This window comes from Lonchura striata, chromosome 15, assembly GCF_050655825.1.
Source record: "Lonchura striata isolate lonStrDom1 chromosome 15, ASM5065582v1, whole genome shotgun sequence".
Taxonomy (NCBI): Eukaryota; Metazoa; Chordata; class Aves; order Passeriformes; family Estrildidae; genus Lonchura; species Lonchura striata.
The window spans coordinates 8,165,268-8,192,349 of NC_140717.1; the positions used below are offsets into that span (position 1 = coordinate 8,165,268).

The 27,082-nt window shown below is 53.7% G+C and overlaps 1 protein-coding gene across 4 annotated transcripts; it reads left to right on the forward strand.

Annotated features, from left to right (window-relative positions):
* The first annotated feature begins 1,696 nt into the window (after positions 1 to 1,696).
* LOC110481370 (immunoglobulin lambda-1 light chain) lies at positions 1,697 to 26,826 on the forward strand. Of its 4 annotated transcripts, none has more exons than XM_085593089.1 (4): positions 4,328 to 4,588; positions 8,600 to 8,826; positions 24,762 to 24,799; positions 26,323 to 26,826. In XM_085593089.1, exons 1-4 carry the CDS (start codon positions 4,337 to 4,339, stop codon positions 26,658 to 26,660), a joined length of 855 nt encoding a protein of 284 aa, XP_085449215.1. In that variant the 5' UTR covers positions 4,328 to 4,336; the 3' UTR covers positions 26,661 to 26,826. The 4 variants fall into 4 exon arrangements, with proteins under 4 accessions (XP_085449214.1, XP_085449215.1, XP_077643285.2 ...); XM_077787159.2 differs by lacking the exons at positions 4,328 to 4,588; positions 8,600 to 8,826 and adding exons at positions 21,615 to 21,771; positions 21,906 to 22,197; XM_085593090.1 differs by lacking the exons at positions 4,328 to 4,588; positions 8,600 to 8,826 and adding exons at positions 21,615 to 21,771; positions 21,906 to 22,194.
* Positions 26,827 to 27,082: the final 256 nt, after the last annotated feature.

Here is a 27,082-nt window from a genome sequence, read left to right on the forward strand (position 1 = left end):
ACAAGTTCTTCCAATTACTGCTTCACACAGCGGTATCACCTGCTAAGGAATTAATACCAAGTTGGAAAAGAAAGCAAGAGCAAGCCATCAGCATCTTGACCTCATCAACAGTGGTGCAAACACATAAAATGCTGGAATATATCTCAGCGGGAATGACACGATAGACCAAGCTGATCGCCTTCCCTAGGGAAAATTATTATGAAGTGCTGGAAAGGGGTGAAGAATCTGTTTAACACTGAAAAGTGCAACCACTGCTACCCTCTGAAGACAGCATTTCACACTCCATCCTCACCCTGCTGCAGCAGCCTGCTGCAGCAAGTTGCCATAGGATGGCAGAAATGGGGAGACTGATTTTCTGTTGGATAAACTGCTAAGGCTAAAGCTCTCAAGCTTTTGGAAAAACAAGATTTCAAAGGCAATCTGCTGATGGAACCATTATTTTACTTGATGACTTCTGGGAAAGAACAATGCAAGCAATTTTATCTGATGACTGGTACTACTTATTTATATCATTTGTGATTGCAATAGCATTCTACAGATCCTTTGCAGCACGATAATCCACCACTGTTTGTTTTTTGTGGTTTTATATTCAACATGTCTGTAGACAGACTTTCATATATATTTTTATTTAATTATTATTTTATACAGTTTAAGCAAGCATACGCAAAGTTAAAACTATAGGGGAGATGAATGGGACAAAACCAATAGAAATGAGGCTCTGCCTATAGACAGGAACATCACAGTTTAGCCTGGCACTTAGACTTTGCAGGAGGAGCAGAAATTTAGTCAGCATTTTATAAGTCCTCTATTCACCTTTTCTGTGTTTTACGGTCTTTAGAGGGAGAGAGTTGAAATTGCAGCTTTAGAGAGCTAGGAGCAACTGTGGAAGAACCAAGGCTGTTGTAGTGTCATTCTGATCAGGCCACAATTCCAGAGTATGTCAAATATGACCAACAGCAAATCAAAAGTATCGTGACTTTAGCTGAGCTCATGCAACACAGCTGACCTCAAAGGAGGGCTTGCACCATATTCTGATGTTCTAATTACTTCATGCACAAGGATTGGTGTGTGGGGCGGGTCAGGTGCTCCAGGGGCTTCAGGGTGCAGAGCCCTTCTGTTCCCTTTGGGGCTGCTGACAAGGGGGAGAGTCACTGGTGCTGAGGCAGTGCCTGCATTGAGGCTGTTGTGGCACCTCAGCACTGGAAGGGGACCATGGGCTTGGCTAGGCATCTGCAGGTGCAGAACCTGTGCAGAAGCCCCAGCATGGGAAGGAAGTGGCTGAAAGAGCAGAGCTGCCTCAGGGGATGCACAGAGGGTGGCTGACACCAGGATCACAGGTTTGCTGAAAGTGGCAGCAGAGGATGCATTGGCAAGGCAGGGTAGAAAATGTTCCTGCCATCCCCTGACATGGAACTTGCCTAAGGTTGAGGGGCCTTTGCGACACATCTCAATCGAGCTAAGTGTAATCCTGTGGCTCCTGAAGCATACTGGCTTCTGGTGTCCTGGTTTGCAGCAGGTCCTATTTTTCCCAGCTGATTGCCTGCCCAAGGGAGCAGGTGGCCTGGAGTTATCTTGCTGCATAGATGGGCAAGAAAGAGAGGAAGCAGTGAGACCAAAGCTGTCAGGAGATGTTGGGAGATACATTTCTATGGAGGGCCTGTGTCAGGTAGGCAGCCACATAAGAGGGTGTTGGGTGCCACAGCATAGCACCATGACATCATGGAGCTTGGGGGATCACACTGGAGCCTGGGCAGCTCCCCTCCTCTCAGTGCTCACCACAGCTCATGTGCCATGGCCAGACTTACTGAGCCAGGATGGGGCCTTTGGGCACAGGGACCCCATCCTGCTGCCCAGGCAGGCCTGTGCTCCTGGGACACTGACTGACCCCTGTCTTCTCCCCTCTCTTCTCTCCCTCTCCAGGTTCCTTGGTCCAGGCAGCGCTGACTCAGCAGCCATCCTCACCGTCAGCCAAGTGAAACAGTCCAGCGACACCGTCAGGATCACCTGCTCTGGGCTTAGCAGCAGCTATCCTTATGCTGGCTGGTATCAGCAGAAGGTCCCTGGCAGTGGCCCTGTCACTCTGATCTATGCTAATGACAAGAGACCCTCGAGCATCCCTTCGCGATTCTCCGGATCCTTATCCGGCTCCACGGGCACGTTAACCATCACTGGGGTCCAAGCTGAGGACGAGGCTGTCTATTTCTGTGGTGGCTATGACAGCAGCAGTGGCAGCTATGGTGTATGGTGACAATGAGGATCAGGAAGGGAGACACTCCAAAATCAGAGGAAAGATTTTGGTCCTTCTTCCTCCTGGCTGTTCATGTGAATGAGGTAGATTCCTGTCCCTTATGCATGTCCACAGCACGGAATGTCCTCTCTTTGGTGTTGCAGCGATCAGGAAGTGACTGTACAGCTGGGACCCATTATTCCATTCCTACAAAGATCTTGGTGTAGCTATGTCCCCTACAGCCTCTTGGTACTCACGATCATGTCCTCCTGTGCTGCAAGAACTTGTTCTGTGCAGCTGTTCTGCAATGGGGTGAACTCTTCCCCTCAAATGTGCCTGTGACCTTGTCCCTGTCTGTTCTGTCCTTGACTACTGCATTCCTTGTAGCCTTGTCCAGGAAGGTCTGTGCTCCTGGGAGACTGGCTGATCCTCCTCTACCCTCTCCATCTCTGCATTCCCTGGTCCAGGCAGCACTAGTGAATCATCCTTAGTGTCAGTCAACATGGGAGACACTGCCAGGATTAGCACCTGTGGTGGCAGCGGCAACTATGTCTGCTACCAGTGACAACTATGGCTGGTATCAGTGACAACTATGGCTGGTATCAGCAGAAGGTCCCTGGCACTGCCCCTGTCACTGTGATCTACTACAATAACAACAGACCCTCGGGCATCCCTTCGTGATTCTCTGGCTCTTCCTCCAGCTCCACAGCCACGTTAACCATCACTGGGGTCCAAGCCGAGGATGAGGGTGTCTATTTCTGTGGTAGTGCTGACAGCAGCAGTGATGCTGCACACTGATACAGAACAATGGGGAAGCGATATAAAAGCCTCCCACCTCAGCTGTCTCTGAATAGTCTTATGACTGTGCCCTCCTCCTGTCATTTGAGGAAGGGATGACCTCCCCGCAGCCCTGTCCCTGCATACTGAGCCAGCAGCAAGGTCTCCCTAGGCTCCTCAGCTTGTGCCAATGGCCCTGCTGGCTGCTTCTCAGTCCAGCTGTGCCTGTCATGCCTGCACATCACACCAGGGACTTCAGCCTTGTGGCCCCAGCAAAAAGTTGCAGAGAGCTGGGCCAAAGCTTTGCATTTAAAGCCAGGGAAGGGATATTTCCCATGGGTGCTGGAGCTCTGGCATCATGCATGAGGCTGCCAGGGAAGATCAGGGCTGGTCAGAGAATGCTCTGTTGTGTTCAAGAGGAGCTGCTGGGCTAAGGATGCATTGGCTGGGTGCCAGCCCACTGGGCTCACTTTCAGCCTGTGCAGGAGTTCCCAAGCAGGGAAGCCCCTGACCCTGGATAACATCCCACTATGACCCCACAACAGCAAGGAGCCTGAACCCATCCCCATCCTGTGATCTCTGAGCAGCTGGCACCTGGCTGACCTTGTCCCCCTCCTCGCAGTGTTATTCATCCCTGGTGCAGATATCCTGGCCAGACTCAGTGTGACCAGCTGGGGACATTGAGCACGGCGGTCCAATCATTGTCCCACTGCCTGGGGAGATCTGTGTTCCCACGTCACTGACTGACCCCCTCTCCTCCCCTCTCTCCTCTCCCTCTCCAGGTTCCCTGGTCCAGGCAGCATCACTGACTCAGCCATCCTCAATGTAAGCCAGTGTGGGAGAGACCATCAAAATCACCTGCTCTGGGAGTAGTGACAGCAGCTATGGCTGGTTCCAGCAGAAGGTCCCTGGCAGTGGCCCTGTCACTCTGATCTACAGCAATAACCAGAGACCCTCGGGCATCCCTTCGCGATTCTCCGGATCCTTATCCGGCTCCACGGCCACGTTAACCATCACTGGGGTCCAAGCCGAGGACGAGGCTGTCTATTTCTGTGGTGGCTATGACAGCAGTGGTGCTGGTGCAGTAACAAAGAGATATTTTCAAGTGAGGTAGAGAGGAAGTAAAAATGGAGACTTTCTGGCATTCTCATAATCAGGCAGAATTGTGATGTAGGACTGGGGCAGGTTTTTGTCTCTTCTGTACTACCATAGCTCTTAATTTTGCCCATTTTGTGTCTTAAAGAGTAGAAGGTACCTTTGTGGCTGGTGATCATTGTTCTGCTCCCTACAAAACTAATGTCTTTGTCTTCCACTCCACTAAGACTCACAATTATGACCATGTCATCCTTTCGGTGCCTGTGTGCTGTGATACATGGGGCTGAGCACTGCCCCCCAGTTGTGCCTGTTGCCAATTTCCATGTCTGTTCTCCTTTGACTGTTGCATTCCCCATAACCTTATCTGAGCAAGCCTGTGCTCTTGGAACACTGACTGACCCCTGTTCCTTCTCCCCTCTCACCTCTCCCTCTCCAGGTTCCCTGGTCCAGGCAGAAACAGTGACTCAGCCATCCTCTCTGTCAGCCAAGGTGGGAGACACGGTCAGGATCACCTGCTCTGGGAGCAGCGGCAGCTATGGCTGGTACCAGCAGAAGGTCCCTGGCAGTGGCCCTGTCACTGTGATCTACTGGAGTGACGAGAGACCCTCGGGCATCCCTTCGCGATTCTCCGGATCCCAGTCCGGCTCCTCGGCCACGTTAACCATCACTGGGGTCCAAGCCGAGGACGAGGCTGTCTATTTCTGTGGTAGTGATGACGGCAGCAGTGGTGGTCAGCACCGTGGAGGCACTGACTGCAGCATTCTCTTTCCTTTTGCTCTGCCATTTCTCCCTGCAGGACCCTCATGTTTTGGGTTCTGTCTGTGGCTCTGGGCCCCTCCATTGCATCTTGGGGCCTTTGGCCAGAGTGGCCAGAGTGGCACCTCCCTGCTGCCCAGTCTGTGCCCTTTGGACACTGATTGACTCCGGTCTTCTCCCCTCTATTCTCTCCCTCTGCAGGTTCCCTGGTCCAGGCAGCAGTGACTCAGCCATCCTCTCTGTCAGCCAAGGTGGGAGACACAGTCAGGATCACCTGCTCTGGTAGCAGCAACAACTACTATGGCTGGTACCAGCAGAAGGTCCCTGGCAGTGGCCCTGTCACTGTGATCTACGATAGCAACAAGAGACCCTCGGGCATCCCTTCGCGATTCTCCGGCTCTGGGGGCACGTTAACCATCACTGGGGTCCAAGCCGAGGACGAGGCTGTCTATTTCTGTGGTGGCTATGACAGCAGCTATGTTGGTGTAATGAAAATGACAGATTTTGAAATTATGTACAGAGGAAATAAAAATGGCATTTTATTGTTCTTCTCATCGCCAAGCAGAGTGATGGTTGTGAGGCTGGGGCACGTTTTTGTCTCCTCTGTATGACTGTTGCTACAAATGTCCCCCCTTTTGTGTCCTAGAGCACTGGAGGGAAACTTGGGCCTTGAGATCATTGTCCTGGTCCCTACAATATTTACAGTGTGGCTTTGTCCCCCATCCCACTGCCTCTTGCTACTGATGACCACATTCTCCTCCTATTGCCAGAGGTGCCTCTGTGCTGGGATGCCTTAGGGTACATTTGCCTTGGCTCTGCTCCCCAGATTCACTAGTGGCTCTGGTTGCACTCATTCTCCTTTGAGTGTGGTATTCTCCATCCCCTCGCCCGGGAGACGGTCATGTTCCTGGAACACTGGGTGAAACCCCTCTTTTTCCCTCTATTGCCTTTTTCCATAGTCCCTGGCCCAAGCAGCATCTCTGAGTCAGCCATCCTCAGTGTCAGCCACTCTGGGAGAAACCATCAAGACTTCTGGGGCTAGCAGTGGCTGTGCCTGGTCCCAGCAAAAGGTCTCTGATAGTGACCCTGTGATCTATGACAGCTTGAAGAGACCCTCAGCGGTGCTGGAGGATATTGACATGTCATGGCTACTGGAAGTGAAGAGCTGTGGTGGGGCTATTAGTCCTTGCCCTCAAAATGTCCTGTGCTGTGGTTCCTCAGAGGATCTGGGACTATCCTTGTCATGATCTCTGGACATTCTGGTCCCAGCCAGTCCCTGCCAGTCCCTGCCAGTTCAGGGCTGATGCCACCTCATCTCTGGTGACAGCAACTGTGCCAAAGGACCCTGTGTCTGTGTGAGACACTCTCCCCTGTGAGCAAAGGCTGCCATGGGCAGGGTGCCATGCAGAAACCCTGATGGCTGTGCCCAGGACCAGAGGAATCTCTGGACCTGGTGGAAGCCCTGGCAGGGGTGAGAGGCAGCAAGGGCAGAGTCCTGTGCCGGGCTCTGCTCGCAGTTCCTGCAGTGAAGTCCCTGTCCCTTCTTGTCCCCACACGGTGTCAGTGTGGCTCCACTGCGCAGGCAGGAGCCTGCCGGGGCAGGCAGGAGGCAAAGGAGCTGTGGCCAGCCAGGTGCCAGCGAGGTTCAGAGCAGCCCCGCAGGCTCCTTCGGCGGCTGCCGGGGGCCGTGCTGTGCGCAGGAGGCATAGGGGCAGCCCCTGGCCAGACAGGAGTGCAGGTGCTGTGTGCTCGTGATAGGTACAAACACCAGACCAGCTCTACCCACAGTCACTGCAAAGCTGCTGGAGACCCTCAGCTCACTTTGAATTTGGAGGAAATGAGGGGTTGATTTTCCTTAGTATTGTTGAGCCTGAAAGCTCCTGGTCTTGGTGTGGTTCCCATTCCCTTTCAAAGCCCCATTTCTCTGTTCTGCTTGTCTCTTGTGGCAATTCAGAGAGATCCAGGGTGGCACCCTCAGTTGAAGCAGGATGTGGTCTTCCCAGCTGCTGATCAGCACCCAGGGAGCACAGTGCCCTGTGTGGCCAGGAAGCACCAGCCAGGATTGGGTGCTCCAGGACAGGTGGATGTGTCCCCATGACCAGGTGGTGCTGTCCCCTGCTCTGTGCACAGAACTCCCAGTGCAGCGAGGCCATGGTCCTGCTGGGCAGGAACAGGCTCAGGGTGGTCTGCAGCTGATCTGAGAGTAATCAGCCCTACTGGGAAAGGAGCAGGCAACCAGAGCAATTTTTGGTGGGCCAGAGGTGCCTGCAGCATGTGGTAGTAGCGCTGGGACAGGACCTCCAGGGAACACTGGGTGCCACATATCCATGGGAGGCCTGTGCCTGGGCAGGTAGAGGCTTAAAAGCGTGTCAAGGCCCAGAAAACAGCCCCATCATTGTGAGGATATGGAACTGGAGGGATTGTACCATAGCCTGGGCCATTCTCCTTGCAGTACTTGCCCACAGCTCGGGTGCTATGGCCAGACTTGCTGTGCCTGAACAGGCATGTTCTCCCATTGGCAGGCTTGTGCGCCTGGGACTCTGACTGACTCCCGTCTTCTCCCCTCTCTTCTCTCCCTCTCCAGGTTCCCTGGTCCAGGCAGCGCTGACTCAGCCATCCTCTCTGTCAGCCAAGGTGGGAGAGACAGTAGAGATCACCTGCTCTGGGGGTAGCAGCTGGAGCTATGCTGGCTGGCATCAGCAGAAGGTCCCTGGCAGTGCCCCTGTCACTGTGATCTACTACAATAACAACAGACCCTCGGGCATCCCTTCGCAATTCTCCGGATCCAGGTCCCGCTCCACAGGCACATTAACCATCACTGGGGTCCAAGCCGAGGATGAGGGTGTCTATTTCTGTGGTGGTGCTGACAGCAGCAGTGATGCTGCACACTGACACGGAACAATGGGGAAGCGATAAAAAAGCTTCCCACCTCAGCTGTCTCTTACAGTCCCATCCCTGTGTCCATCCTCTGTCATGTGGGGAAGGGACAACCTCCCCGCAGCCCTGTCCCTGCACACTCTGCCAAGACCGATGTGCCCCCTGTGTTCCTCAGCTTGTGCCAAGGGCCCAGCTGGCTGCATTCCAGCTCAGCTTTCAGCCCAGCTGCACCAGGAGCCCCTGAACAACATCCAATAGAGCTCAGCCTTCTGCCCCCAGCACCAAGACCTGGGGACATGACATGGGCCAGGGAGCTGGGCCAAAGCTTTGCATTTAAAACCAGGGAAGGGATATTTCCCATGGGTGCTGGAGCTCTGGCATCATGCATGAGGCTGCCAGGGAAGATCAGGGCTGCTCTGTTGTGTTCAAGAGGAGCTGCTTGGCTAAGGATGCATTGGCTGGGTGTACTCAGTGCCAGCCCACTGGGCTCACTTTCAGCCTGTACAGGAGTTCCCGAGCACCTCTGGCTCTCAGGGAAGCCCCTGACCCTGGATAACATCCCACTATGACCCCACAACAGCAAGGAGCCTGAACCCATCCCCATCCTGTGATCTCTGAGTAGCTGGCACCTGGCTGACCTTGTCCCCCTCCTTGCAGTGTTATTCACCCCTGGTGCAGATATCCTGGCCAGACTCAGTGTGACCAGCTGTTGACATTGAGCACGGGGGTCCAATCATTGTCCCACTGCCTGGGGAGATCTGTGTTCCCAGGTCACTGACTGACCCCCTCTCCTCCCCTCTCTTCTCTCCCTCTCCAGGTTCCCTGGTCCAGGCAGCAGTGACTCAGCCACCCTCTCTGTCAGCCAAGGTGGGAGAGACGGTCAAGATCACCTGCTCTGGCAGCAGCTACAGCTATGGCTGGTTCCAGCAGAAGGTCCCTGGCAGTGGCCCTGTCACTGTGATCTACCAGAATGACAAAAGACCCTCGGGCATCCCTTCACGATTCTCCGGCTCTGGGGGCACGTTAACCATCACTGGGGTCCAAGCCGAGGACGAGGCTGTCTATTTCTGTGGTGGCAGGGACAGCAGTGGTGCTGGTACAGTAACAAAGAGAGATTTTCAAGTGAGGTAGAGAGGAAGTAAAAATGGAGACTTTCTGGCATTCTCATGACCAAGCAGAGGTGTGAATGTTGGACTGGAGTAAGTTTTTCCCTCCTCCACATGATCCTGGCCCTAAATTTTGCTCTAAATTTTTTGTCCGAGAGACTGGGAGGTGTCTCTGTGGGTGGTGATCATTGTTCTGCTCCCTACAAAACCTATAGTGTGGCTTTGTCTCCAACAGTTCTCTGACCTACTACTAATGACCATGTCCTCCTCTTGGTGCCTCTGTGCTTTGATACAGGGGGCTGAGCTCTGCTCCCCAGTTGTGCCTGTTGCCATTTTCCATGTCTGTTCTCCTTTGACTGTCACATTCCCCATAACCTTATCTGAGCAAGCCTGTGCTCTTGGAACACTGTCTGACCCTTGTCCTTCTCCCCTCTCTCCTCTCCCTCTCCAGGTTCCCTGGTCCAGGCACTAGCAGTGAGTCAGCCATGCTGAATGTCAGCAAACATGTGAGAGACTGTCAGGATCACCTGCTCCGGAGCTAGCAGCGGCTGGTATGGCTGGTACCAGCAGAAGGTCCCTGGCAGTGGCCCTGTCACTGTGATCTACTACAATGACAGAAGACCCTCGGGCATCCCTTCGCGATTCTCTGGATCTGGGTTTGGTTTCGCAAACGTGTTAACCATCACTGGGGTCCAAGCCGAGGATGAGGCTGTCTATTACTGTGGTAGCTATGACAGCAGCAGTGATGCTGCTACATTGCACAGTTGATGTGATACAAAAATGTACTATGGCAGAGTTCTGTGAGGATTCCCTAGATTCCAGTATCGAGCAACAGAATAGAGCAGCCTGCCTTACTGGACCTTTCTTTTCTTGTCTCCTTCTCCCCTGGTCCAGGCAGTGTTGCCAACTCAGCCATCCTTGGTGTCATCTAGCCTCAGAGAAACCACAAAGATCCACCACTCTGGGCTTAGTGGTAGCTAGATTTATGCTGGCTGGTCCAGGCAGAGGGTTCCTTGCAGTGCCCCTGTCACTAGAGCAACATACCCTTGAGCATCCCTTTGCAATTTTTCCTGTCTACATTCATGGCCAAAAGAGCAGCATGGAAAGGCAGAGGCAGGTCTGGGAAGGGTGGTGTGGAGAGATCTGTGCAGGTGTGTGGAGCTGGCCAGGCTGAGCACTTGCCCTTGTGCTCCAGGGGCTTCAGGGTGCAGAGCCCTTCTGTTCCCTTTGGGGCTGCTGACAAGGGGGAGAGTCACTGGTGCTGAGGCAGTGCCTGCATCGAGGCTGTTGTGGCACCTCAGCACTGGAAGGGGACCATGGGCTCGGCTGAGCAGCTGCAGGTGCAGAGCCTGTGCAGAAGCCCCAGCATGGGAAGGAAGTGGTTGGAAGAGATGATCTTTGCTAACGCTGAGGCCTTTGCCCACACACCTCAATCCAGCTGAATGTAATCCTGTGGCTCCTGAGATACACCAGCTTCTAAGATATGCCTCCTGTGCTTGGAGCAGGTCCTATTTTTCCCAGCTGATTGCCTGCCCAAGGGAGCAGGTGGCCTGGAGTTATCTTGCTGCATAGATGGGCAAGAAAGAGAGGAAGCAGTGAGACCAAAGCTGTCAGGAGATGTTGGGAGATACATTTCTATGGAGGGCCTGTGTCAGGTAGGCAGCCACATAAGAGGGTGTTGGGTGCCACAGCATAGCACCATGACATCATGGAGCTTGGGGGATCACACTGGAGCCTGAGCAGCTCCCCTCCTCTCAGTGCTCACCACAGCTCATGTGCCATGGCCAGACTTGCTGAGCCAGGATGGGGCCTTTGGGCACAGGGACCCCATCCTGCTGCCCAGGCAGGCCTGTGCTCCTGGGACACTGACTGACCCCTGTCTTCTCCCCTCTTTTCTCTCCCTCTCCAGATTCCCTGGTCCAGGCTGCACTGACTCAGCCATCCGAGACAAAGGTCAAGGTGGGAGAGACAGTCAGGATCACCTGCTCTGGGCTTAGCAGCTACAGCTATGCTTAAGGTCCCTGGCAGTGCCCCTGTCACTGTGATCTACAACAATGACAAGAGACCCTCGGGCATCCCTTCGCGATTCTCCGGATCCAGGTCCGGCTCCACGGCCACGTTAACCATCACTGAGGTCCAAGCCGGGGACGAGGCTGTCTATTTCTGTGCTAGCTGGGACAGCAGCAGTCCTGGTAGGGCAAAGGGATGAAGCCAGTGAGTAATGGAGAAGTGAGACACAGAAGCCAGTGTCAAGAGAGAAAGGCTTTGAGCCATTTTTTCTCATGGACAAACAAAGCTGTGATAGTGGACTTGAGGCAGGTTCCTGTCCCCTGCCACCACAGGAGGACATGAATGTGCATGGCAAGGCACAGGAGGTGACCCCTTCTCCTGTCCCCAGAATAGGAATGGCACTGCCTCATCCCCAGCCCTGCTGCCTTTTGCTTCAGGCTGCTCCCTCCTGCTGCTGCTGCTGCTGCTGCTGCTGAAGCTGAAGCTGTCTCTGCTGCATTGCCCTGGGCCAGGCTGGACCCTGATTCCCTCATGTTTCTGTAGCTATGACCAGGTCCCTTTCCCTCAGAGGATGATGTTCTACTGCTCTTCTGGAGAGCTGCCAGCTCTCCTTCCAGGTTCATGGGTCTCGAATCTTCCTCTCTGTCTTGAGGCTGTTTGTCCCACTGTGGCACAAGAACCATTGTGGACAGGGGTCTGTCACACTCCCTGGGCAGGGATGTGCTCCTGGGGAGAAAAAACTGACCTTTCCAGTGTTACACCACTCCCTCTCCAGGTTCTCTGGCCTAGGCAGGATCACTGAGTCAGCCATACTCAGTGTAATTAAACAGTGAAGATCACCTGCTCTGGGAGCAGCAACAATTATGGCTGGTACCAGCAGAAGGTCCCTGGCAGTGCCCCTGTCACTGTGATCTATCTTAATGATAAGAGACATCCCTTCTCAGTTTTCTGTGTCCATATCTGGCTCCACAGGCAGGTTAACCATCACTGGGGTCCAAGCTGGGGATGAGGCTATTTCTTTGGTGCCTTGGACAGCAGAGGCTCTCCTGGTCAAGGTCCATGACACAGCCCCATCACTGTGAGGTCATGGAACTGGTGGGATTGCACCATAGCCTGGGCCCCTCCCCCTCTACAGTGCTCAGGTCAGAGTCATTGTGCCTGGAGAGCAGTGGGGCCATGTTCCCCTGCCCAGGCTGGTCTGTGCTCCTGGGATGCTGACTGACCCTCACTTTGTCCCCTCTCCTCCCTCTCCAGGTTCTCTGGTCCAGGCAGCAGTGACTCAGCCATCCTCTCTGTCAGCCAAGGTGGGAGAGACAGTAGAGATCACCTGCTCTGGGGGTAGCAGCAGCAGTGACTATGGCTGGTTCCAGCAGAAGGTCCCTGGCAGTGGCCCTGTCACTGTGATCTACTGGGATAACAGCAGACCCTCGGGCATCCCTTCGCGATTCTCCGGATCCAGGTCCGGCTCCACGGGCACGTTAACCATCACTGGGGTCCAAGCCGAGGACGACGCTGACTATTTCTGTGGTGGCTATGAAAGCAGCAGTGGCAGTGGCTATGGTGTGAGGTAACAGTGAGTAACAGAAAGTGACAGAAACTCAAAAAACAGTGGAAAGATTTTGGCCCTTCTCCCTCCTTGCAGCTCATGGTGAAGCTGTGTCCCCCACAGTCTCTTGCTACAGACAGCCACATCCTTCTGTGCTGCCAAAGCTGCTTCTGTGCAGCCGTTCAGCAACTGTCTGAGCACTGCTGCTCAAATGTGCCTGTAACCATGTCCATGCCTGACTATTGGATTCCCTGTAATCTTTTCCAGGCAGGTGTGTGTACCTGGGACACTGACTGAGCTCCTCCTCTCCCCTCTCTTTTCTCCCTCTTCAAGTTTTCTGGTTCAGGAAGCATCACTGAGTCAGCCATCCTCAGTGTCAGCGAAATGGGGAGAGACTCTTAAGATCAACTGCTCAGAAGGCAATCCCAATAAATACTTTGCCTGGTACCAGCAGAAGGTCCCTGGCAGTGCCCCTGTCACTGTGATCTATTTGGATAACAGCAGACCCTCGGGCATCCCTTCACGATTCTCCGGTTCTGCCTCCGGCTCCACGGCCACGTTAACCATCACTGGGGTCCAAGCCGAGGACGAGGCTATCTATTTCTGTGGTGGCCAGGACAGCAGCTATGCTGGTGAACTGACAAAGACAGAGGAATTAAAAGCATAGATTTTCAGTCCTTCTCATGGCCAAGCAGAGTTGTGGATGTGGGACTGGGGCAGGTTTATGTCTCCTCTGCATTAACATGGCTATGAATACCATTTTTTGTCCCAGAGAACAGAACTCTGTGGCTGGGGACCATTGTCCTTGTCCCTACAAAACTCTTGGTTATATCTGTGTTCCATGCCTCACTGCCTCTTGCTACTGATGGCTATGTCCATCTTCATCTGCCAAAGCTGACTCTACACTGAGATGCCTCCTTGGCCTGGGCTCTACTCCTCAAATATGCTGGTGACTGCGTCTGGGTCCATTCTCCTCTGAGTGCGGCATTCCCTGTAAACCTGCTGCCCAGGCAGGTCTGTTCTCCTAGGACACTGACTGTCCCCTGACTTCTCCCCTCTCTGCTTTCCCTCTCCAGGTTTCCTGGTCCAGGCTGTGGTGACTCAGCAGCCATCCTCACCATCAGCCAAGGTGGGTGACACCATGGGGATCACCTGCTCCGGGGGTAGCTATGGCAACTATGCCTGGTTCCAGCAGAAGGTCCCTGGCAGTGGCCCTGTCACTCTGATCTACAGCAGTAACCAGAGACCCTCAGGCATCCCTTCACGATTCTCCGGATCCTATTCCAGCTCCACGGCCACGTTAACCATCACTGGGGTCCAAGCCGAGGACGAGGCTGTCTATTTCTGTGGTGGCTGGGACAGCAGCAGTGGCAATTGGTATGGTGATACCGAGAGAGATGTGGAAATGAGGTACAGAGGAGTTAAAAACAGAGCTTCTCTGCCCTCTCTCTCAGGGCTGAGCAGGGCTGTGGGCTTGATGCAGCTTCATGTCCCCCTTCCATGACCATTGCCTGTGAATGGCCTCCTGCTTGCCTCATGCTGTGCACAAGGAGGCCCTGGGGCTCTGCAGTGCCTGGCATTGCCATGTCCTCAGCCCCAGCACCTCATTCTGCTGCCAGCCACGTCCTCTTGCTCTGCCAGGTCTCTTCATGGGGCCCTGGCCTTCAGCTCAGGCCCTGGGCTCTGTCTGAAGCAGTGACCCCTCTGTTCCATCAGGACTTTTTGGCACAGGAGCCCTTGTCCTGCAGGTCAGAGAGGGCTGCCCTGAGGCACTGACTGGCACCCCTCTTCTCCCCTCTCCCTGTCTACATTCCCTGGTCCAGGCAGCATCTGAGAGTCTGCTGTCTAAGGTGTCAGCCAACATAGGAGAGACTCTCAAGATCAGTAGCAGTGGTAATGCCTGGTCTCAGCAGACGTCCTTGTCACTATGATCTGTGATAGCAGCAGGAGACCCACAGTGGTGCTGGTCCCTGCCAGTTCAGGGCTGATGCCACCTCATCTCTGGTGACAGCAACTGTGCCAAAGGACCCTGTGTCTGTGTGAGACACTCTCCCCTGTGAGCAAAGGCTGCCATGGGCAGGGTGCCATGCAGAAACCCTGATGGCTGTGCCCAAGACCGGAGGAATCTCTGGACCTGGTGGAAGCCCTGGCAGGGGTGAGAGGCAGCAAGGGCAGAGTCCTGTGCCGGGCTCTGCTCGCAGTTCCTGCAGTGCTGTCCCTGTCCCTTCTTGTCCCCACACGGTGTCAGTGTGGCTCCACTGCACAGGCAGGAGCCTGCCGGGGCAGGCAGGAGGCAAAGGAGCTGTGGCCAGCCAGGTGCCAGCGAGGTTCAGAGCAGCCCCGCAGGCTCCTTCGGCGGCTGCCGGGGGCCGTGCTGTGCGCAGGAGGCAGAGGGGCAGCCCCTGGCCAGACAGGAGTGCAGGTGCTGTGTGCTCATGATTGGTACAAACACCAGACCAGCTCTACCCACAGTCACTGCAAAGCTGCTGGAGACCCTCAGCTCACTTTGAATTTGGAGGAAATGAGGGGTTGATTTTCCTTAGTGTTGTTGAGCCTAAAAGCTCCTGGTCTTGCTGTGGTTCCCATTCCCTTTCAAAGCCCCATTTCTCTGTTCTGCTCATCTCTTGTGGCAATTCTGAGAGGTCCAAGGTGGCACCCTCGGTTGAAGCAGAAAGTGTGCAGTGATGCCAGGGTCCTACTAGGCAGGAACAGGCTCAGAGTGGTCTCTGGCTGATGTGAGAGCTCATCAGTCATGCTGAGGAAGGAGCAGGCAACCCAGATCAATCTTGCTGCCTCTTGGTGAAACAGAGGTGCCTGTAGTGGGTTGAGGGAACAGTGGGACAGGAGCTCTAGAGAACACTGGGTGCCACATATCCATGGAGGGCATGCACCTGAGTGAGTGGGAGCTTAAAAGTGGGTCAAGGCCTGCAGCACAGCCCCATGGAGCTGGTGAGGTTACAGCATAGCCTGGGCCCTTCTCCTCACAGTGCTCATCACAGCTCAGGTACCATGGCAAGACTCACCATGCCTGCACTGGGCCTTTGGGCTCAGGGACCCCATCCTGCTGCCCAGGCAGGCCTGTGCTCCTGGGACACTGACTGACTCCTGTCTTCTCCCCTCTCTTCTCTCCCTCTCCAGGTTCCCTGGTCCAGGCAGCGCTGACTCAGCAGCCATCCTCTCTGTCGGCCAAGGTGGGAGAGACGGTCAAGATCACCTGCTCTGGTAGCAGCAGCAGCTATAGCTGGCACCAGCAGTGCCCCTGTCACCGTGATCTACTACAGTGACAAGAGACCCTCGGGCATCCCTTCGCGATTCTCCGGATCCAAGTCCGGCTCCACGGGCACGTTAACCATCACTGGGGTCCTAGCCGAGGACGAGGGTGTCTATTTCTGTGTTAGCTATGAAGGCAGCAGTGGCAGCAGCTATGGTGTGTGGTGACCATGAGTAAGAGAAAGTGTCAGAGACTCAAAATTCAGAGGAAAGATTTTGGTCCTTCTCCCTCCTTGCAGCTCTTGGTGTAGGTGTTTCCCCCACAGCCTCTTGCTACAGACAGCCACGTCCTTCTGTGCTGCCAAAGCTGCTTCTGTGCAGCCGTTCAGCAACTGGCAGGGCTCTGCTTCTGGAATGTGCCTGTGACCATGTCCATGCCTGTTCTGTCCATGAGTGTTGCATTCTCTGAAACCTTGTCCAGGCAGGCCTGTGCTCCTGGGACGCTGAGTGGCTCCCCTCTTCTCCCCTCTCTTCTCTCTTCCACATGATATGGTCCAGGCAACACTAAGTCAGCAGCCATGCTCATTCTATCCAGCATGGAAGAGACAGTCAGAATCTCCTGCTCTGGGGGTAGCAGCAGCTATGGCTATGGCTGGTACCAGAAGAAGGTCCCTGGCAGTGCCCCTGTCACTGTGATCTACAGCAATGACAAGAGACCCTCGGGCATCCCTTCGCGATTCTCCGGCTCTGGGGGCACGTTAACCATCACTGGGGTCCAAGCCGAGGACGAGGCTGTCTATTTCTGTGGTGGCATAGACAGCAGTGCTGGTCAGGATTGAGGTCCCCTGCAGGATGGTTGTTGTTGACCATGGATGCTGGGGATGCTGTTTCTGAGGAATGACTGAAATTTGAGAACCGCAGTTTACAGCAATGTTTTTGCAGACTGATAGTGCACCAGATAGTGCCCTTGGCTTTAGGGATCCCTGGTGCTACCAACACCCTGACAGGTGTAACTCATCATAAATCTGGTAGTTTTTCTCAGCAGTTAAAAAGTGGTATAGTAAATATCCCCTAATGAGGGGACTGAGTGGGAACTAGGGAAAGATGGACTAGCAGGTTCCTGCCCTGTGAATGGAGTCTTAATTTAATGGAGAAGCCATGTCCCAGACACGTAGTGGCTTAAAAGCTAGACAAGGTCCACAGCACAGACCAAAGAAGGGTGAGAACATGGAGCTGGTGGGATTGCACCATGGTCTGTGCCCCTCCTCACACTGTTCACCTACAGCTCAGGTGCCATGGCCTGACTCACTGGAAGGCCATGGACAGGGCTTCTGCATGCAGGGCCACATCCTGCTGCTCTGGTAAAGCTGTGCTCCTGGGGTGCAGATTGATCTCTTTATTCTTCTCTCCCTCTGCAGGTTCCCTGGTCCAGGCAGCAGTGACTCAGCAGCCATCCTCACTGTCAGCCAAGGTGGGAGAGACGGTAGAGATCACCTGCTCTGGTAGCAGCAGCTATTATGGCTGGTTCCAGCAGAAGGTCCCTGGCAGTGCCCCTGTCACTGTGATTTATCGGGATACCAACAGACCCTCGGGCATCCCTTCACGATTCTCCGGTTCTGCCTCCGGCTCCACGGCCACGTTAACCATCACTGGGGTCCAAGCCGAGGACGAGGCTATCTATTTCTGTGGTGGCCAGGACAGCAGCTATGCTGGTGAACTGACAAAGACAGAGGAATTAAAAGCATAGATTTTCAGTCCTTCTCATGGCCAAGCAGAGTTGTGGATGTGGGACTGGGGCAGGTTTATGTCTCCTCTGCATTAACATGGCTATGAATACCATTTTTTGTCCCAGAGAACAGAACTCTGTGGCTGGGGACCATTGTCCTTGTCCCTACAAAACTCATGGTTATATCTGTGTTCCACGCCTCACTGCCTCTTGCTACTGATGGCTATGTCCATCTTCATCTGCCAGAGCTGACTCTACGCTGAGATGCCTCCTTGGCCTGGGCTCTACTCCTCAAATATGCTGGTGACTGTGTCTGGGTCCACTCTCCTCTGAGTGCGGCATTCCCTGTAAACCTGCTGCCCAGGCAGGTCTGTTTTACTGGGGCACTGGCTGACCTCTGATTTCTCCCCTCTCTACTCTCCCTCTCCTCATCCAGGCAGCATCACTGAGTCAACCATCCTCTCTGTCAGCCAATGCGAGGGAGATTGTCAGTATCTCCTGCTCTGGGGGTAGCAGCAACTGGTATGGCTGGTACCAGCAGAAGGTCCCTGGCAGTGCCCCTGTCACTCTGATCTACGATAACACCAACAGACCCTCGGGCATCCCTTCGCGATTCTCCGGATCCCAGTCCGGCTCCTCGGCCACGTTAACCATCACTGGGGTCCAAGCCGAGGACGAGGCTGTCTATTTCTGTGTTAGCTATGACAGCAGCAGTGGTGGCTATGGTGTATCGTGACGGCAAGAAGTAGGAAGTGAAAATTCCAAGGATTTCCAGACTCCAGAATGAAAGAGAATATTTCAACTGTCCTCCCTCTTGGCTGGCTGTGAGGTGGGTTCTTGTGTCCTCTGTACAGCAATGGCTATGAATGGCTGTCCCACAGAACTGGAGGTTCTTTTGTTCTCCACCATGTCTGAAGGTCATTGTCCTTGTCCCTACAAAGATTGGTGTGGCTTTGTCCCCCAGTCCATCACATCTTGCTACTGATGACCATCTCCTCCCCCTGCTGCCTCTGTGCTGGGGTGCCTTGGGCTGTGTCACTGTGATCTATGGCAGCAACAAGAGACCCTCGGGCATCCCTTCGCGATTCTCTGGATCCTGGTCCAGCTACACGGGCACGTTAACCATCACTGGGGTCCAAGCCGGGGACGAGGCTGTCTATTTCTGTGCTAGCTGGGACAGCAGCAGTACTGATGTGTAATGGGGAAGTGAGACACAGAAGCCAGTGTCAAGAGAGAAAGGCTTTGAGCCATTTTTTCTCATGGACAAACAAAGCTGTGATAGTGGACTTGAGGCAGGTTCCTGTCCCCTGCCACCACAGGAGGACATGAATGTGCATGACAAGGCACAGGAGGTGACCCCCTTCTCCCGTCCCCACAATAGGAATGGCACTGCCTCATCCCCAGCCCTGCTGCCTTTTGCTTCAGGCTGCTCCCTCCTGCTGCTGCTGCTGCTGCTGCTGCTGCTGCTGCTGCTGCTGCTGCTGCTGCTGCTGCTGAAGCTGCTGAAGCTGCTGATGCTGCTGCTGAAGCTGTCTCTGCTGCATTGCCCTGGGCCAGGCTGGACCCTGATTCCCTCATGTTTCTGTAGCTATGACCAGGTCCCTTTCCCTCAGAGGGTGATGTTCTACTGCTCTGCTGCTGCCAGCTCTCCTTCCAGATTCACGGGTCTCTAATCTTCCTCTCTGTCTTGAGGCTGTTTCCCATGGTGGCATGAGGACCATGGGCGCAGGAGGCCTATCTTACTGCCTGGGCAGGGATGTGCTCCCAGGGCAATGGCTCACCCCCATCTTTTATTGCCTTTCACCTCTCCCTCTCCAGGCTCCCTGGTCCAGTCAGTCATCCTTGGTGCCAACCAACCTGGGACAAACTGTCTGGGCTATAGGTTCTGGGAGCAGCTATGAGTATGGCTGGTACCAGAAGAAGGTCCCTGGCAGTGCCCCTGTCACTGTGATCTACTGGAATGACAGAAGTCCCTCAGATATTCCTTCATGATTCTCTGGTTTTGTGTCTGGCTCCAGAGGGTCATTGGTGTTCAAGCTGAGGGCAAGGCTGTCTACTACTGTGGTAGCTTTGGCAGCAGCAGTGCTGATCTCATGGTGACACTGAGCCACACGCAAGCGAGATCTTGCGTGTCAAAAAGGCTGGTTTTGATGCCTCATTCCACTCCACCAGGCATGACCACCTCTCCAGCTTTGGCACTTTTTTATTCCCTTCCCTGTGTGTTCCATGTCTCAGGGCTGTGACTCATAGCATGATGTGGCACTGGAGCTGGTTTCCAAGAGAACTTGTGGATGACCCATCCCTGGAAGTGTTCAAGGCAAGGTTGAATGAGGCTTTGAACAACCTGGTCTAGTGAAAGGTGTCCCTGCCCAAGGCAGAGATGTTGATGGTATTTAATGTCCCTTCCAACTCAAACCATTCCATGATTCTACAACTGTGTTCCCAGTGACTGGGCCCTGGTGCTGTAGAAGCCCTGACCTGGATTCATCCCCACTGCCCAATATCCATGTGAGAGGCAGAGGAGCCTGGGACAATGTAAGGAGCTGTAGCCCGTGGAGCTGCCCAAGAATACCTTTGCCACATACCTGCTCCACAGTCTGAGTCCTGCCTGGGCCCAGCAGCATTGCAGCCACCCTGGCAGCTCAGGGCTGGGCACATGGGCATTTGCCTGGACACAGGAGCCCTGGGTGCTTTGGCTGGGCATGGAGAGCTTCTGCCACAGCCCACGGCTCTCACACAGCTCTGGCTTAGCTGTCATCTGTGTCCAGGTCTCTTCAGCAAAACACCTTGATCTGCTGCAGGGGCAGCAACAATGCTTATGGCTGGTACCAGCAGAAGGTCCCTGGCAGTGGCCCTGTCACTGTGATCTATGCTGATAACACGAGACCCTCAGGCATCCCTTCGCCATTCTCTGCATCCACATCCGGCTCCTCGAACACGTTAACCATCACTGGGGTCCAAGCCGAGGACGAGGCTGACTATTTCTGTGCTGGCTGGGACAGCAGCAGCAGTGCTTCCACAGTAGCATGCAGCAATTGGGGAAGTGATGCAAAAACCTCCTGCTATTGCAGATATCAGTCAGGAGTCTCTGCTGTGCCTGTTTGATGGGGGTCAGGCCCCCACCATGGCCCTGTTCTTGCTGCCCTGCACTGAATGTGGCTGTGCTTGGTGTCTCAGCCTGGCACTCCCTTAAAGCCCCAGATCCCTGCCCATTCTTTGCAGTCTGGGAGGGGATATATAGCACTTGGAAACACACTCACCTCTATGGCCACATTACCCATGGCTGGGTCCAAGCAGAGGAGGAGGAAAAGCAGGAGGAGGCTCTCACTCTTCTGGCTGGGACACCAGTGGTGATCAGGGCCATGGTAACTCCCAACACGGGAAAAGGGAGACACAGGGCCACTGTTGCTGCAATGGGGCATCCTCAGGTGCTGCCTGCAGCTGCTCAGGCACACCATGGAGCAGCATCTGTGCCTGTGTGGCAGTTCCTGCTATGGGACACATGCTGTGCTCCAGCAGGTCCCCTCTATGCTGCTCACAGGGAGACAGCCCTGCCCTGCCCATGCCAGCCAGGCCCCTGGTGCCCTGGGCACCCTGGGGACAGCATAGTCAGAGACAGGGAGGGTCCTGGAGGAGAGGGAATTTCCTTCGTTGCAGCCACTCTTTTTTTGGGTTGGGATGTCCAAAGACAGCCATGATCCTGTGCTCTGAGTTGGAGCAGGACTGAGCAGGAGCTGACCCAGCTCTGGCTGCTGAGCGCCAGCACTCTGGGCTCATGATCAGCTAATGGGGCGGCATTGCTGGATCCCATGGCTCAGTGCTGGCCCACTCCCATTGTTCTGGGGTGTGAATGCCTGGGAAGAGCAAAGGTCTTGGTCTTGAGTGGTGGATTTCAGCTGTCAGAGGAAGAGCTAGGGCACAAAAGCAGGAGAGCAAGGGGGTATTTTACAGGCCTGGAACACCCATGGGAGAGAAAAATGCGAAAAATTAGTTGGGGAATGGTGGAGCTTGGCATAGTTCCAGTCTCATCACTGGGAGCTGCAGGTACTCCTGTATGCCATTGCCACAACGCCCAGCTCTCCCTTCTCCTTAGGCACTGCAGCCACTCAGCCTGGGGTGGGGACAGGGGAGTCAATGCTGGTGGGTTTCAGGCTCAGAGCTGGGGGGTGTCTCCGCTTTGTGTCTGGGGACAAGGCCTGCTGCATCTGGGATGGTGGGGCTGGGTGTGGAGCGGGAGGGGTGTGCGGAGAGAGGCGCGGGCAGGATCCGGCCGTGACCGCAGGGTCGGATTTGCATGGAGGGGACGTGTCCTGGGCGGGCGGGGGCTTAAAAGGGAGTCAGGGTCCACGGCACAGCCCCATCATTCTGGGGACGCTGAGCTGGTGGGACTGAACCATGGCGTGGGCCCCTCTTCTCTTCGTGGTGCTCGCCCACAGCACAGGTGCCTTGGCCAGACTCACCGTGCCTGCACTGGGCCTTTGGGCTCAGGGACCCCATCCTGCTGCCCAGGCAGGCCTGTGCTCCTGGGACACTGACTGACTCCTGTCTTCTCCCCTCTCTTCTCTCCCTCTCCAGGTTCCCTGGTCCAGGCAGCGCTGACTCAGCCATCCTCTCTGTCGGCCAAGGTGGGAGAGACGGTCAAGATCACCTGCTCTGGTAGCAGCTACAACTATGGCTGGTACCAGCAGAAGATCCCTGGCAGTGCCCCTGTCACTGTGATCTACAACAATAACAACAGACCCTCGGGCATCCCTTCGCGATTCTCCGGATCCAAGTCCGGCTCCACGGCCACGTTAACCATCAATGGGGTCCAAGCCGAGGACGAGGCTGTCTATTTCTGTGGTAGCTATGACAGCAGCAGTACTGCTGCACCGTGACACAGAGCAGTGGGGAAGTAGTACAAAAACCTCCTGCTTCAGCTTACCCTTGGAGCCCCAAAACTGTGCTCATCCTCTGTCATTTGAGGAAGTTATGACCTCCCAGCAACACTGTCATGGCCCAGGATGTCCCATGTATGTGCATTGAGGCAGATTTGTCCTTCCACTGTTCCCTTGACCAGGGAGGGCTGTGCTTCAGGTCACTGGCTGACCCTCATCTTCTTTTCTCCCTCCTTTTCCTCTTCATTTTCCCTGGTCCAGGAAGTGCTCTGTCAGCTCTACTCGATGTCAGCCTTGTGAGACAAACCATCAAGGTCATCTGCTCCAGGGATGGCAGCAGTTGTGACTGGTACCAGCCCAAGTTTCCTGGCCATGCCCCTGTCATTAGGATCTACTACATTGACTTGGGATCACCAGACATCCCTTTGTGAGTCTCCAGATCCCAACCCGGCTCTGGGAGCACAGTAACCATCTCTGGTGTCCAAGCCCAGGACAAGGCTGTCTGTTAATGTGGTGACTACCAAAATGGCAGTGATGATGTTACCATGGTGAAACAGAACAATGGCGAAGGAATGCAAAGTCTTCCTGCTATGGCAGGGGCCTGTTGGAGTCTCTGCTGTCCCTCTTTGGTAGGGCAGGTCCCTGGCACAACCCTGTCTTTTTCTGCCCTGTAGTGAATGTGGCTGTTCCCAGTGACACAGCTCCATTCTTACAGCCCTTGTCATTTGTGGATGAGAACGGATAGTATAGAACTGAACAGACCATTTCAGATGGAAGAGGCCTTCAATGATCACAGTCTAACTGCGTGGCCACTACAGGGATGACAAAAATGTAGGGCATTGTCCAAGTGCCTGTATAACACTTGCAGGCCTGGGATATCATCCAGTTTTCTAGGAAATCTGTCCAGTGTTTGCCCATACTCTCAATAAAGAAATGCTGGGATGACCTCCTGTGCCTGCCTGTGCTCCAGAGCTAAAATTCTCCTGATCTCCCTGGCTGGTGCCCAGAGCCCTGCTGATGCCTCCACCCCAGCTCCCAGCACAGCTGTGCCAGGAGCTCCTGGACCATCACCACAAGGGGCACAGCCCTCTGGAAACAGAGGAGTTAAAAACAGAGCTTCTCTGCCCTCTCTCTCAGCGCTGAGCAGGGCTGTGGGCTTGATGCAGCTTCATGTCCCCCTTCCATGACCATTGCCTGTGAATGGCCTCCTGCTTGCCTCATGCTGTGCACAAGGAGGCCCTGGGGCTCTGCAGTGCCTGGCATTGCCATGTCCTCAGCCCCAGCACCTCATTCTGCTGCCAGCCACGTCCTCTTGCTCTGCCAGGTCTCTTCATGGGGCCCTGGCCTTCAGCTCAGGCCCTGGGCTCTGTCTGAAGCAGTGACCCCTCTGTTCCATCAGGACTTTTTGGCACAGGAGCCCTTGTCCTGCAGGTCAGAGAGGGCTGCCCTGAGGCACTGACTGGCACCCCTCTTCTCCCCTCTCCCTGTCTACATTCCCTGGTCCAGGCAGCATCTGAGAGTCTGCTGTCTGAGGTGTCAGCCAATCTGGGAGAGACTTTCTAGATCTCCTGCTCTGGTGGCAATGCCAAAAGCTACTTCAGCAGCACCCTGCTGCATCCAGCACAGCCTCTGTCCTCCTCCATGCCTCTCTCCAAGGAGAGCAGGACTCAAGAGCTGAACATTTTCCCCCTCTTGTCCTCCCACAAAATGAAATTGAAACCCCATTGAAGCCTGAGAAATGCTCAGAAAATGATCATCCACATGGAGGGCAGTGGCTTCAGCTAAATGCTTTGTGTAGACAATTTCAGTCATGTTTTTTCTTTTTTGGATAGTTTCAGACTTTGCACAAAAGCATAAACCTTCACAGATTCAAAGCAAACCTCTGAAAGAGAAAGTGTCTCAAACCACAAAATCTTCGAAGTGTTACCTGTTTTACAGTGAACTATTTATAGAGTTCCTGTGACTCAGGAAATTCACTGACTCTGCCTCTTTCTACAATAACTTGCACAAACCACATCATTTGAAAATCTGTGGGTTCAATTTACGTTGGTGCTGTTGGCATTCAGTGGTCCAAACTGAGCACTGAATCTGCCAATCTGTGGGATTGGCACCACACGCAAAACACTTTTCAAAGAAGCAGCCAAGCTTTTGCAGGGAAATTTAAAGTTAATTTGTTTTAGCTGAAGCCCATTCTGGCTCACTCCTTCCTTGGCTATCTCAGCTCTATGTAGGCATCTCCACCTCTTGCCTTTCCCTAATTTTAGGGTAAATATTAATACAAATAAGTTGCCTGCAGAGACCTTCAGCTATTAGCTCCATTGCTGGTGTGGGAGCTGCACTGAAAGAGCCCAGCCAGGACCAAAACTCCACAGATACAGCTGTGCCTACACCTCCATCCTGCTGTGCCCATCAGGGCATCTCCATCCCATCACCTTCATTCCACTGCATCCATTGGGATATTTCCAGACCATCTTCTCCATCCTCCCCCATCCATGGGGTCCGGTGCTGCTCTGCCATGAGACAGGAGGTTTTTGTATGGCCTGGTGTCACTGTGTGGTGTATTCGGGGCCGGGACGATGCTGACGGTCACAGGTGAGTCGACGGCTTCCCCTCGTCCTTCCCTTTCCCACCACAAAATTTTGACATTTCGTCGATTTTTGGTGATTTGGGGTTTTTTCTCGGACTTGGCGCGGGGCTGGGGTCTGCCGCCCGTTTGGGGCCAGGCACTGAGCCTGGCGCTGGGGGCTCTGTCTCGTCCCTGCGGACTCTGACGACTCTGTGCGCGCCACGGAGAATCGGGGCGTATTTTCTTAATCGAAAAGTCTTAAAATTTGTCCAGGAAACGTGTCTTAGGTCTCAGGGGGAAAGAAACTCAAGTTTAGGTCCCTAAAAGAGGTGATTTTTGTCTTTGTCAAAGAAATTTGTCAGTCTAAAGTCTACATCCCCAATTCTTAGTCCTGAGGACAAAGTCTGTCACCCCAGGGGCTCTTCTGTGGGGTCCCGTGGCCAGGGGTGAAGGTGCTGTGAAAGAACAGCCTGTCCTTGGCTGTGAGCAGTCCACAGTCATCCTGACTTCATGTTAAAAATGTCCCTGGAATCTTAGACAAAAGATTCCAGGGGTATCTTAAAGAGCCCATTGTCCAGGTAAGACATGTCAAAAATGGAGATTATTACGCTGAAAATGCTGTTGGAAATGTCGTTTGTCTGTCTTTGTCTGTAATTTTTAAAATAATTTGGTGAAAATTCCCAATTTGAACCAAATTACTCAGGGCTAAGATCAAGAAAAATGTACTTTGACCATTTCTTCATCAAAAAGTATTTAATGACTCCATCCTGGTTTTCAAATGGAAATAGAGATAGAAATAAGAGGTGAAGATAGAAATAGAAACACTGCACATTGGAGAAGGCAGCAGAACCACACCAGAAACCAAACATCTTTTTTCCATCTTCCTTTGAGTGATTTTTAGTGGTAATTTTTCAGAGACAAGAAAATGTCTGAAAGCAGAACTGGGCAGAAAACAGGATTGTTTGTCTGTGAAATTTTTGGGTTTTAAAAAAAATGCCTCATAAAAGGAAAGAAATGGCTTTATGGCAAAGAAATTAAGATTTAATTTTTATATATATAAATATATATAATGTATATATATAAATATATATCAAGTCTTTTTAGATATATATGAGATACAGAAATGTATAAATATTCATGTTAAATGCATTTAATAGAATCATACATCTATTCATATGATATGGACCACATATGTATGCATATTGTATACTTTCTATATATTCTGTATATTAGCTGTATATATCTATCATATGTAATACATATATGCACATATATGTACATATAGTGTATATAAAACATATATACAAGCATATATGAGATCTATGTGTATATGTATTACACACACACACACACACACACACACACATATATATATATATATATGTGTATATATATATATATATATAAATGTAAATACAGTACAGTTATGAGTGATAAGCTCTGGCTGTGGGGAAGGTGGGGAGTTTCTGTGTAGTGCCAGCAGGGCAGGCAGGGGTTGTGGTGGGGGACAGGGCCCTCTCTGACCCAGAACCACTCTCGTCCCTTGCAGGCCAGCCCCAGGTTGCTCCCACCGTCAACCTCTTCGCGCCATCCTCCGAGGAGATGTCACAGGGCAAAGCCACCTTGGTGTGCCTGATAGAGAACTTCTACCCAAGGGATGTGACGGTGGAATGGGTGGCTGACGGCAAGACCATCACCAGTGGTGTGGAGACCAGCCAGCCCCAGCAGCAGAGCAATGCCCAGCAGCAGAGCAGCACCCGGTACATAGCCAGCAGTTACCTGTCGCTGACTCCCACCGAATGGCAGAGTTACAATTCTGTCTCGTGCAAGGTCAGGCACACGGCTGGAAACGTGGAGAAGACCCTGAACACATCCGAGTGTGCCTAAGCCACCCTGCCGGCCCTTTGCTGGCTCCCTCCCTCCCCTCCACTCTGGGAGCAGCGGCTCCCTGCCGCAGATGTCTCTGCCCATGTCCGCCCGTCCCCTGCCCCTGTCCTGCCTCTGTGAGTGTCACACAAATAAACACCGACACTGAACTAGCGCTGGCTCAGCATCCCTGTCTCTGTGTCCTTCCAATGCGCCCGCTGCCCACTCGCTGCCTGGCATCGGCCCAGTGGCACCAGTGGGGAGGGTGGGATGGGAACACACATATGTGTACACACACACACGCATATTGCGGGGGCTCTCTGAAGCTTCTGCTCAACCCCGGGGACCCCAATGAAACCCCCTGGCACTGCCAAGACCAGGGAATGAGCAGCCTGGGGCACAGCCTGCACTGAGCCCCCGTGCACTCATTGAACACGTAGCTC